This window comes from Myotis daubentonii, chromosome 11 (genome assembly GCF_963259705.1).
Source record: "Myotis daubentonii chromosome 11, mMyoDau2.1, whole genome shotgun sequence".
NCBI classification, from domain to species: Eukaryota; Metazoa; Chordata; class Mammalia; order Chiroptera; family Vespertilionidae; genus Myotis; species Myotis daubentonii.
In genome coordinates this window covers 31,927,327-31,940,590 of record NC_081850.1, presented here as the reverse complement: position 1 = coordinate 31,940,590, position 13,264 = coordinate 31,927,327, and the positions used below count along the sequence as shown (strand labels likewise).

At 42.3% G+C, this 13,264-nt stretch overlaps 1 protein-coding gene across 1 annotated transcript in view; it reads right to left on the bottom strand.

Moving 5' to 3' along the window:
* Positions 1 to 13,264, bottom strand: part of GLDC (glycine decarboxylase) — a 79,154-nt gene that overhangs the window by 54,169 nt on the left and 11,721 nt on the right. The window contains exon 3 of the mRNA XM_059656686.1: positions 8,183 to 8,318. Coding sequence (XP_059512669.1) covers positions 8,183 to 8,318 — 136 coding nt within the window. The remainder of the gene's footprint in view (positions 1 to 8,182; positions 8,319 to 13,264) is intronic.

The window sequence follows — 13,264 nt, the reverse complement described above, 5'->3', positions numbered from 1 at the left end:
GGATAACAGTAATGGGGAAAAGGAGACAATAAATGAAATAAATTATTTCAGAGTGATGAGTATTTTAAAGAAAATAAAGTAATGCCCAGCTGTGGTGGCTCAATGGATTGAGCGTCGTCCCATGGACCAAGAGGTCCCCAGTTCAATTTCCAGTAAGGGCACATGCCCAGGTTATGGGCTTGATCCCCAGTAGGGAGCGTGCAGGAGGCAGCCAATCAGTGATTCTCTCTCATCATTAATATTTCTATCTCTCTCCCCCTCTCCCTTCCTCTCTGAAATCAATATATTATTTATATATTTTTAAAAAATTTTTTTTAAAGGAAAGGTGATAGAATAGAGGGTGACTGAGAACTTATGACAGAGCTGCTATTTCTTCACCAAGAATCCATTCCACCAAAGTGGGTTAGACTGGGACCCTGGCTCTTGCATGTGACTGACATTGCTTCATATCTGTATTGTTTTTGTCTTTCCAAGCCAGAAGAGTATAAGGCAAAAATGTTAGGCGTTTCGTTTTGTTTTTATTTGATTTTTTCAAGCCCTTCTCCTTTCTCCCTGTTCTGATCATCATGTTCAAGATATTTCCACCCATCTTTTAGTCTTCTCTTTTGAAAGCTTTGAAATCAATGTCTTCTTACCTTTGATGGGGAGTGGGGTAGGGAAGCTTGCCATACCAAGCAGTACAATGTCAACTGAAATTATTTTCCTGCAACTTTTATCGGGGTGTGTGTGTGTGTGTGTGCGTGTGTGTGTGTGTGTGCACAGCGGAGTAAAGTTCTGCTTCAGTTAACTCCTTGAACAGCCTGGCTTAGGAAGTATAAGTCCGTTTGCCAAATTCTAAGTGGGTGGTGAACTGGAATGAATAAGGCACACCATACATGATGCAGACAAAGTAGAAAGGGAATCTGAGCAGAAATGGAGTCACACAAAAGGCACAGACAAGGGGCAACTGTGACCTCAGATCAGATAAGACTCACACACAGCAAGGCCAGCCACCAGGAAGACATGTGTTTAGATTGCCTGGCTAGCATTAAACTTTCATTTTACTCAGAATCACTGATTGACAAATAGATGCACAAACTTGCACACACGTGCACACATACACACATGTGCATGTACCAGCTAGTCCATCTAATAAATGGGAAAGATTCATTATATCCATAAAGATAAATATAGACTATACAATAGGGAGAGGGAGAGAGAAAGAGAGAGAGAGAGAGAGAGAGAGAGAGAGAGAGAGAGAGAGAGAGAGAGACGCTCCAAAGAATTCATCACAGCACTGAGTATAATATTGGAAAATAAGCAGCCCTTGCTGGTGTGACTCAGTTAGTTGGAGGGTTCGATTCCCAGTCAAGGTACATACATAGGTTGTGAGTTCGATCCCTGGTTGGGGCACATGCAGGAGGCAACCAACCAATGTTTCTCTCTCACATCGATGTTTTTCTCTCTTTCTCCCTCTACCTTCCTCCTTGTTCATGGGTCGGTTCTCAATCACTGAGCCACACTGGACAGGTGGTCTCTTTTCTTCTTGGTCTGTGACTTTATACAGTTTTCCTTCAGCTTTATTGAGGAATAATTAACAAATAAAATTATATATATATCTACACTAATAAAAGAGAAAAATGGTAATTGGCGTACGACGATACCCTTTTCATTGGCTAATCAGGGCTATATGCAAATTAACTGCTAACTAAGATTGGCAGTTAACTGCCAACAAGATGGCGGTTAATTTGCATATGTAGGCACAATGCAGGGAGGCGAAAGGGAAAGCAGGAAGAAGCTCCCTGCCACTGACAGTGATCGGAAACCCAGGGGGGAGCTAAGAGCTGGGGGGCAGGGCAAAGGCGGCCCTGGGGCCGCCTTTGCCCTGCCCCCCAGCCATGATCAGAGAATCAGGTGCCTTTGCCGCCCCGGCCAGTGATAGCAGGAAGTAGGGGTGGAGCCAGCGATGGGAGCTGGGCACGGTCGAAGCTGGCAGTCCTGGGAACTAGGGGTCCCTTGCCTGGGCCTAAAGCGAAGCCCACGATCGCGGGGCCGCTGCAGCTGCAGGTCCCCGCTGCCCGGGCCGGACGCCTAGGCCAGAGGTGTCAGGCCTGGGCAAGGGGCGGATCCTGCGATTGGAGGGTGATGGGGGTCAATGCCTGAGGGCTCCCAGTATGTGAGAGGGGGCAGGCTGGGCTGAGGGACACTCCCCCCCCGCCACACCCAGTGCACGAATTTCATGCACCGGGCCCCTAGTATATATATATATGTAAAGTGTGATGATTTGATATATGTATATTTTGTGAAGTGATTACCACAATCAGATTAATTGATTTCAGTGTCTTTTCCACATCATAGTCACATTTATATTTAAAGTAAGATTACACTCTATGAAAAGTTTAGTATCCTGATTCTCCGTCCGTCCGTCCCCCCCCCCCCCCCCATTAATGTTATTCCATGGGCCATGGGCAGTTTCTGATAAGTTTAAATATTGTTCAACAACATAATTTTCATTATGTGGAATTAAATCATTTTATCACAATTTATTTAACAAGGTCCCTAAAAGTTGAATACTACTTTTTGAAAAATATTTATTCATTAAATTAATTGGGGTGATTACTTTTGATTTAAATATTAGAAATAGCATAACAATGAACCACCTCATCTTTGTCTTATTTTCTTAGGATGAATTTCTAGAAGTGTAATTTTGAATCATGAGATCATTAACTTTAAGGCTGTCAGTACATATTGCCATGTTCTCCTTAGAAAGATCATACCCAATGGTACTGCCTTAACTAGTGGAGTGCTTCCCAGGTTTCCCTGCATGTTCACAACCCTAAGAAGCCCTGGGTTTCAACTTTAATTCTTTAACTTGCTACATATGAACTGGGACAAGTAACTAAAACACTCTCTACTAAATTCTCCTGGTGATCAATAGAGTTGACATCACCAATATTGTATTTTCTTAGTACTCAAATAAGATTAATGTACTCTATGGTGCATTTGAAAATGGTAAAATTCTGCCCAAATGTTGGTTGTTTTAAAAAGTTGTTTTTGGCCTGGCCGGCGTGGCTCAGTGGTTGAGTGTTGACCTATGAACGAGGAGGTCACAGTTTGATTCCTGGTCAGGCACATGCCCGGTTGCCGGCTCCATCCCCAGTGTGGGGCGTGCAGGAAGCAGCCGATCAATGATTCTCTCTCATCACTGAGGTTTCTGTCTCTCTCTCCCTTTCCCTTCCTCTCTGAAATCAACAAAATTGTATTCTTTTTTAGATGTTTTTGGCCCTGGCTGGGTAGCTCAGTTGGTGAGAGGGTCATCCCAATACACCAAGATTGTGGGTTAGATCCCCAGTCACGGCACATACAAGAATCAACCAATGAATGTATAAATAAGTGGAACAACAAAACAATGTTTCTCTCTCCATCTCTATCTCAATAAAAAAAAATAAATTTTAAAGAGTTATTTTCCCCGTCTGTTTTGGCCCTTAAATAAATTTAAAAAGTCAACATAGACTTTTCCAAAAAAAATTCACTCATAGTTCTATTCAAATACTATTACTAGATAGTTCAACTTGGGATCTATTTTTTTCCTGGACATTCATTATATCCCATGTCAACTTTACATTCCCTGTTCTTCATCCAACTAGATCCCCAAATAAATGAGTTACTCTTCTTGGATATTCTATTCCTTGAAAGGTAGCACTCTCCTGCCAATTCTCAAAGAAGAAACTCTAGATCTTTTTCCGTACCAAATAATAACCAATTGCATTAGTCTTCCTTCTGAAATCTTATATCCACCCCTTTCTCCTTTGTTGCCATACAGCCAGCACAGTACTTAAATAGGAAATCATTGAAGATTTGTGGCTCAAGTGTATGTATTTGACTCTCCTGCCCAAATGGGACAGCTCCCCATTACCTGCAGGAGGAAACCCCAAAGCTTTCAAGCATAGTCCTCCATACCTGAGACTGTTACTCCTTCCATCACAGCCTTTGGGGTTTACTATTCCTCCCTCCCCCACCCCTCCGCCCACCCCCCATCCTTTGCTCAGCATTTCTCCTCTTGCTCAACCTTTATAGAAGTTCAAGCTTAGGCTGATGCTCATTAGAGAGCTTTAAAATTGTTTTCTTGCAAAGATGACAAATATATGGACCCCCTTCTTATTACTTATAAACTTCTTCTATAATCTACAGGTTTTTACACCACTAAAATAAAACAGGCATGAAAGCCTTTCACAATCATCTGTTAAAGGACTCTTATATCAAGCTAGGAGATAACAAATAAACCCTCATGTGAGGATAAAACTGCTGCGCAGGGCCTGCCATCTTGCATACACAGGTTTAGTTGCCTCAACCATTAGGCAAAACATGGTGATTAAGAAAATGTGTCTGTGCTCCACAATATCTGTGTCCCAACTGACAGTTTAACTCAATTGGTTTGTGTTTCTAGATGTATTTTAATGTAAAAAAAAAAAAAAAAAAAAAAGTACTTACATATTCAAGAAGGAATTTTTTTTCCTATTTAAATAGGATTCCTGATGTATTCAACATGCATTAATACTATTCCAAAATAATCAGTATTCTCTATGATTTTGGCTGTGGCTTTCTTTTGGAATTGAGAAAGAGGGAGATGGGGAGGGGGCGGTTTGCAGTAGAATAAACATTCATGAGATTCTCTCATTTTAGTCCTGGTGCCAAAGTTACACAAAACAGAAATAACCACAAAGAAAATGTAGACTTGTTTTTATATTTGCTACTGATATCATCAGCAGTCAAAAATTTGGACTAGTGGATCCCATCAAGTACATTCTAGACCTGATGTAAATTTTCTTGCAAGAGCCCAAATGTTTGTGTTCTTTCAAGGCGATGCTCTCCATTTACTTTCACCTCACGTCACCGGAATTTGTTGGTTCCATCTCTATGGAAACCATTCAGAGGGATGGTGAAGTCCACCACCCTCATGTGCACAGCTCTCCCTATCAGTGCTGGCGAGGTGAGCAGCACTCTCTGGCTCAGATCTGCTTTCGGAGAACAGAAAGGAACACTATTTAAAATGCACCCAAAAAAACAGGACTGAAAAGCAAAGAACACTGCCTCCCTCTCACACTGCTGGCGGCTCCTAAAGTAAATTAACACATCAGCTCACAGCCAGGAACCAATATGGTGAATGCTCTGTATGGCCACCAAGAGCGAAGGCCGCTGGCCAGTGTTCAGACAACCGAATGCTACAGCCCGTCTGTGTACTTATTTGTAAAGGGGAAGAAAGACTGGCCACTTGCTTTTGAAATCAAACTTGGAGTTTACCATTCAAACTTTCACCATCTTTTCACCACAGTGGAAAGATGCCCTCCGCAATGCAAATACTTTCACACACACAACAAAAGCTGAAAGACTAGAGTTTTGTCATTTCTTTCCTGTCTTGTTATTAATAAAGAAATGGAGTGTGTTGTAACTAAGAGCTCTGGATGGGGATGGCAAGGCAGGCGTGATTATGCCAACAGATCTGGCTCCTTTAATGATGGGATACAAGTAACTGCATCCAGGACAAAGCACTCTCACCAACCAGGACTACCTGTGCATTTTTGCAAAAGCAGACAAAAGATGCAAAGGTGCTATGCTGCCCACCTATGCCATGAGCTAAATAAATGGCTTGGTCCTCAAAACTACAAGTCTGGATCTGAGGCAGCAGATGAGGGCTGGCTGTACTGGTGGCCAAACACCCTCTCTCATTACACAGAAATGAGAATACTGCTCACTCACAATTCAACTTAATTCTGACAAAATTTTATTAAATATATTTTTAAAAGTTGCAAAGTGTTCAGCAAACATTTAAGATTTATTGCTGGGGAGTGTGCACCTGATATTTCAATAACTCATATGGAGATAAATTTCATAATTTCCCATAGGGAAGCCTACCTTCCCTTTACTAAAGTTGATTCGTCTTTAATATATGCTAACCTAAAAGACAATCTCTGAGCCCTGGCCGGTTAGCTCAGTTGATGAGAGCATCATCTCCAGACACCAAGGTTGTGGGTTTGATCCCCAGACAGGACACATACAAGAATTAACCAATGAATATATAAATAAGTGGAACAACAAATCAATGCCTCTCTCTGTCTCTCTCTCTCTCTCTCTCACCCCCTCTCTATCTCAAAGTCAATCAATAATTTTTAAAAAAAACCCAATCTCTGCATCTTACTATGAATGCCTTTCAATTGCAGAGGCCATCACTTATTCTATCCTCACATAATAACGGTCCTACTGGGTATTAAAATTACCTCATATACTAACTAAAAATAAAATCAGAAATTATCATTGCCTCCCCCACACTTCCTTTTTTTAAAAAAAGTAAACTTTGTTTAGCCTGGCCAGTGTTGCTCAATGGTTAAAAGTCAACCCATGCCCATTGGTTTGGCTTACAGGGGGTTGGGAGCATGAGTGTGCGGGGTGGGGGGCGGGGGGGGGGTGGAGGGGGAGGTTGGGGGTTAATGGGGGGGATGAGGACACATTTGTAATACCTTAACTAATAATAAAAAAAAATGAAAAAAAAAAAGAAGTAAACTATAAAAAAAAAAAAAAAAAAAGTCAACCCATGCACCAAGAGGTTGCCGGTTCAATTCCCAGTCAGGGCACATGCCTAGGTTTCAGGCTTGATCTCCAGTTGGGGGGTGTGCAGGAGGCAGCCGATTGATGTTTCTCTCTCATCGATGTTTCTATCTCTCTTTCTTTTCCTCTCTCTCTAAAATCAATAATAACATATTTTAGAAATAAATAAAATAAAATAAAATAAACTTTGTTTATTGAATGGAGAGAGAGAGAAATGTCGATTTGTTGTTCCACTTATTTTTGCATTCATTGGTTGATTCTTTTTTTTTTTTTTTCCATTGGTTGATTCTTGCATGTGCCCTGACCAGGGATTGAACCCCCAACCTTGGCATATCAGGACAACGCTCTAACTAACCAACTGAATACCTGGCCAGGGCTTGGTTTGTTTCTATGCTAGGAATAACTGCACCCAGGCCTTTGGAGACTAAGTCATCGGTGGAAATAAAGTTTCAATTCAAAGATACTGGTATATGCAATGACACTGATCCAAAAACAAGGGAAAGAAAGGCCCGGGAGTCCCCACCTTCCCCCCTCCACAGTCTGGCAGTATTTCCCAATGGGCAGAGGAAGAGAGGCCCAAATCTGCTCCCAGGCACTTTTGGAGCCATGGTCTCTACCTATCAAAAATATCCAAGGTGTTTTCTTACTTAGTATTGGAAAGGGAACCTGTTTCATTCTTTACATCACATAACAAGCAACAATGGAAAATAACAAAATACTATGGAAGTGGACATGGGAGGTTTACCTTAGGTGTGGAGGAGACACTTTTAGTATTGTGCAAGCAGTAGCCGCGAGAAAATGCAAGAACAAAGACAGACAGACATCACACACACACACACACACACACACGCACACGCACACGCACACGCACACGCACACACACACGCACACGCACACGCACACACCCTGAGGACTAGGAGTGAGTGAGGGGAGAACAGAACGAGCAGCTGAGCATGCACAGCTCAGCTCCTTCTTTTATGGTTTCCACTGGAGCCTGTTCACAGGCCTCACACGTTCTCTTTCTCTACAGAGAACTAAGTAATAAAGCTAATATTTTGATCTCCCTTTACCTGACATTGCCTTTTTTTTTTTTTCACTTGGTTGTGAATCTAGAATAGGAGTCAGGGAGAGACAATGGAGCCTCCTAAAATCCTGACGAAAGACAATGGACCAAGATCCTGGCTCACTGATTCCAACCTCTAAGACTGTCTATAACCCAAAACCTCAGTGTTTCCAAAGAGTAAAGCCCTGAATCTGCTCCCCTGCAAGTGTGACATCTTGCTCAGATGTCCTTACAAAGACAGAATAGGCATTAGGTCAGAGAAAGAAAGAGATTACCAGCATTCACAATTTAGAGCTCTAGGATGCTTTATGGGAATAAAAGCAGGAAGAGGCTTCTAGTTCCTCCACCAATTTGAGTAAGGAAATTTCCCGAGTCAGAGAAAGCCAGGTAAGTTCCTGGAGGTTAGAGACAGCACGAGTGCAGGGGTCAGTGGATAAGTTCTGAGGCCCCCAGGGGTAGGGGGTGTGGGAAAGTGGGGAGAACCATACAGATAAAATCACAATACTTCTGTTTTTCATCAAGTAACAAACACATTACCATCCTGAGTTCTCCAGTAAGTTCCGCAAAATAGTCTGTGGCACTGAGCAGTTATAGTAGCCCATGCCAATATACGACCTCCAGACCTGGTTTCGGCTGGAAATTGCACGCAGAGTTGCAAGGATTTCATTTTCGCCTGATTGTAAGAAAGAGAAAAATGTTACAGAGAGAAAGTGTCTCAAAAGAGAGCTCTCGTTATAGTTTTAAACCCTCTTTTTGTTTGGATAGTTATATAAAGAGAACAGCTGTATGGAAAACATAAGAACTGTCTCTCCCACCCCAAACACTAAGCACTACATGCAGAAATCTGAAAAACCCCCAAACAGCACTCAATTACTCCTCAAGGTTCCTCAGAATTTGGGGGCAGGGAGCTTTTGGTTTTGTCAGAATTGCCCAGTTTTAACACTTGTCTCATTCTAGGTTTCTTCTGTCCCCTTTCAATAAAAATTCTACTTTCTCTTAGTAAAATATTGTTTTCCCCTTTAAATCGACTTATAACAATAGTTGATATAAGTCTTAACATGTGGGCTACATTTTTCTCTAAAATTGCTTTACCTTGAACACCTTTACCTTTGCGTCACTGGAAGAGTTACTTATAAAAAGCCCTTCACCCCACCATGTAAAATATTAGTTGTAATAAAAGACCCATGTGTAGTTTTAACCAGAATTCCCACTAGGTTGCTTAGGTAATTAGGTAGAATTTCATAAAGTTCTTGGATGCAGGTGAAACCCGCTTTGGGGTCATTCATATAATGACAACAAAATAATAATATTTTGACATCTGACATTTTTAGTACTTACCTTTTGCCAGGTATTGTACCAAATGTTTTTCATGCAGCTAGGAAACTAAGGCTTGAAGAGGATCACTCAACTATGGCTACACTACTTTTGTTGTTGTTGTTGTTGTTAATCCTCACCCAAGGATGTTTTCCCCTTGATTTTTAGAGAGAGTGGAAGGGAGGGGGAGAGACAAGAGAGAGAGAGAACCACTGATGTGCCGGGAATTGAGATACATGCCCTTGACCGCAATGAAACCTGGAACCCTTCAGTCTGAAGGCTGGTGCTCTAGCCACTGAGCCAAACCAGCTAGGTCTACACTGCTTTAAATGAAAGGATAACAACCCAATCAGTCTAATTTCAGCTTCCACATGTTTCCCACTGGGCCAAGTTCGGACCGATAAAGGTATAGCCCTTATACTGAAAGATGCTTTCTAGATACAAGTGACCTTACATGGCTCTTTTTCTGCCTCTCTGCACCTAGGGAGATCACACTACTGCAATTTAACTGAGATTTAACTACTTAGGCAAATGTCTGGCTCCTTTAAGATCTTCTTAGGGACTCAGTAACTTAAATGGTGGAATTGATTGCTTTTATTGTTACAGTATCGGAAAAAAAGTCTAGGTACAGTAATCTCTAAGATGGCCAACTGGCTAAGAAGATGCTTCACATTGATTCTATCCTGCTGAACTCTATATGAATATTATTCTCATTAATCCTTCTTTATCCTCCATGAAAACACTTTCACCCTCCATCCCACCCCTCCCACTCCACATGCTTTCACGGGAAATAAGTTCACAACATATGTGCCATTTTGACAGACTGGGATAAGGAAAGAGAGGACAGTTTTGTAAGTATCAGTTTCATGAGTAAATATAACCCAACTACCGTATGATGGGCAATCTTGCCTTCTTTCACTGAAAGTTTAGGAAATAAAAGTGAAAGCATAAAAAAACAGGATCTGATGAGATATGCAAGCACAGCATCCTTAGGAACAATTCTGCAAGAAATCCAACCGCTTCCCAAGGACTTCTGAGGGCTGAGTGAGTGAGAAGCCCAGTAGGAGGGGAGATTAATGAGCAATTCCTGGCAGGCACATGACTCAGCAAGGCCAGCTTCAATTAAGATCCTGTGCAAGATATTCCTGTTTTATAGTATGCCATGAAGACAAAAGGGCCAGCTCTCAAATGAGAACAGTCTATAAAGGGCTTGTCAAATCACAAGTTTAACCTTTGGGAGCCACAGAGTATAGAATGATATGATTTCCCCCTACATTACAGAAAGATAATTCTATTGGTAGTATAGACAGGTCAGAGGGGAGGCCCTGGAAACAGGGAGAAATGGTAAGATACCAGCACACTAGTCCAGGAGGGAGATGGGCAAGGGAGTGTTGTGGTTGAACTGTGTCCCCCAAAATGGTACGTCGAAGCCCTAACCACAGGAACCTGTGAATGGGATCTCATTTGGAAATAGGGTTGCACTGATATAATCCAATTGAGATGAAATTGTGCTGTGTTAGAGTCAGTCCTAATTCAATGACCAGTGTCCTTACCAGAAATGGGGGATTTGGACGCAGAGCACACATACAAGGAGAGCACCATGTGATGGCAGAACGCTATAGGATCAGCAAGCCTGGCTTCTCAAGCTTGACTTTTCCTGTTATACCTCTTGAGTGATTAAAAGTTTTTTGTTTTTGTTATAAAATAAATTAAGCCACAGGCATCTAATGTACGCACAGAGAAAATTGTCACCAGCATCGTAATAGGCCGGCTGGAGTGGCTCAGTTAGTTGAGGGTTGTCTTGTGCATCCCTGGTCAGGGCACATACCTGGATTGTGGGTTCGATCCCAGTCAGGGAGTATACAGAAGGCAACCAATCGATGTTTCTCTCTCCTCTCTCTCTCTCTCTCTCTCTCTCTCTCTCTCTCTCTCTCTCTCTCTCTTTCTCTCTCTCTCTCTCCCAAAAATAATAACATCATAATAACTTTGCAAGATGACAGGTAGTTACTAGACTTATTGTGATCACTTTATAAGGTACATAAATGTTGAATATGTCATACACCTGATGCCGGGGTCCAACCCCAGCAGGTCCAGGGGTCCCCAAAGGCGTGGACGGAGTCAGCAAAGAAGGAATGACACAGAGACAGCGTTCAGTTGATCAGCAGCCTAGCCAGGATCTCCAGCCAGGATCTCCAGCCAAGTTCTGGTCTGGATCTCCAGAGAGGTTCTGTGTCCATGTTCTCTTGCTAGGTTCTCCAGCCAGGTTCAGTCACCAGATTCTAGTCAGGCTCTCTTCCCAACCTCTGCAGTCAGGTTCAGTTCAGGATCCCTTGCCATGCTCTCTCCAGCGAAGCTCCTCTGTCTGTAGGTTCTCTCTTCTTAGTTCTGTGTTCTGAGTTCTGTCTTCTTAGTTCTGTGTTCTGAGTTCTGTGTCTTTCTGTCTTGTTACATCTGTATTTATACCAGTTGATTCAATCCTATCAATCTCTATTACAAAGGTTAGGGCGTTTCTTATCTCCATTCCAGGGAGTAAAGATTTTGTAGCTTAAGCATGATTGCTCATAGTTAAAGTGATTAATTACCCGCCTGGCACTTAGTTGAGGGGTTTTATTACCTCCCTAACTTCAGGGGAAAATCCCTACCTGGGGATTCAACCTTTCTTGGAGAGGTGACCTTGGTTAAAACACAGCGCCAAGAAGGTGAGCAAACATATTAAGAACCGTATGCCATATATGCCAGGTCCCTTAAAACAGCAAGGATGGACCGGCTCCCGGCAACCTGAAACTCATGTAATATTGTACATCAACTATATTTTAATAAAATTAAATTTTTTTAAAGTTTTTTTTTAACTCCTTAAAAGGTTGGATTGTAGCAAGTGAGTTAATGGAAACTGAGTAAAATAAATGAATCCCCAGAGGCACCAGGAGATGGCTGCCCTGGACTCAGTACAGCCCCTCTGCTCCTAAGATCTTCCCCCTGGAACTCTCTCAGCTGGAAACATCTGTGTCTGTATTGATCATTTTTAGGTTTCCATGTATTATCTATCATTATTTTGTTCTTCATTTATGCCAATTGGCCTTTTAAAATTTCCAAGTATTTCATTCAAGTGCATAAAACATCAGCGGCTTCTGTGAGAGGAATGCTGATATGTATCTGGACACTAGTAAACTCTCAACTAGAATGAAGGAGGAATCTAATGTTTCCTTTTGCAAGAAAATGCATTCTCTCATCTCTCCCAGTGGGGCTGTCCAGGCAGAACCCCAGTGAGAGCCTCTGCTACAGCCCAGTTCCTTCCTCTTTCCTTCAGCAGCCTCCTGCCACCCAGGCCCTGGTCCTGTCCTGCCATATACCTTCAACAGTCAGGAAGAGAAGACCTCCAACCAGACCAGCCAGGAGCCCACTGGCACCTTCCCCATCAGCTCAGATACATACCAGCATCCCTTACAGCTGCCACTATGCCTTACACAGGAATGAAACTCTTTTTTTTTTTTTTTTTTTTAATATATTTTCTTGATTTTTTACAGAGAGGAAGGGATAGAGATAGAGAGTCAGAAACATCGATGAGAGAGAAACATCGATCAGCCGCCTCCTGCACATCCCCCACTGGGGATGTGCCCGCAACCCAGGTACATGCCCTTGACCGGAATTGAACCTGGGACCCCTCAGTCCGCAGGCCGACGCTCTATCCACTGAGCCAAACCGGTTTCGGCAGGAATGAAACTCTTGAACGAATTTAAAAGCTAATTGAATTGGCATAGATGAAGAGTAAAATAGTTAATTACAGCTAAGACCCAGAAGCACAAATACTATATGGTCCAACTTGAGACACAAAAGTCCCTAATCCTGTAACACATATACTCTAGTTCCTACAGGACCAACCTCCTCAATACTAGAGAGCTCTCCCTTCCCCTAGCTTGGGGCTATTCTGAATATTCCCTACTGGCCCCAATTAAGCCTGGTCTTTTTTTTTTTTTCCCCACATGCTGATAATATGGCTTTATTTGGCTTAGTTTGGTCTTTACAACCAATTTTACCTTCTGCTGGGAACAAAGTGAGTTAATGGAATGAGCAGTCCTCTGTACACCAAGCTAATGGACACTCCTGAGCGTAGGGTAGGTACTTGGTCATGCTTCTGAAAGTGAGAATGGTGTGAGAAGCCCTTCCCATCCACTCATCCATTGCTCATGACCAAACTTCCTAGCAGAGAGTTAAGCTGCTTCTTACAGTGATAAAATCAAGACCTCGGGCTTTACCTATCACATATCATGAAAACATTTCCCAAACACACAGCGTAGTATCTGCATT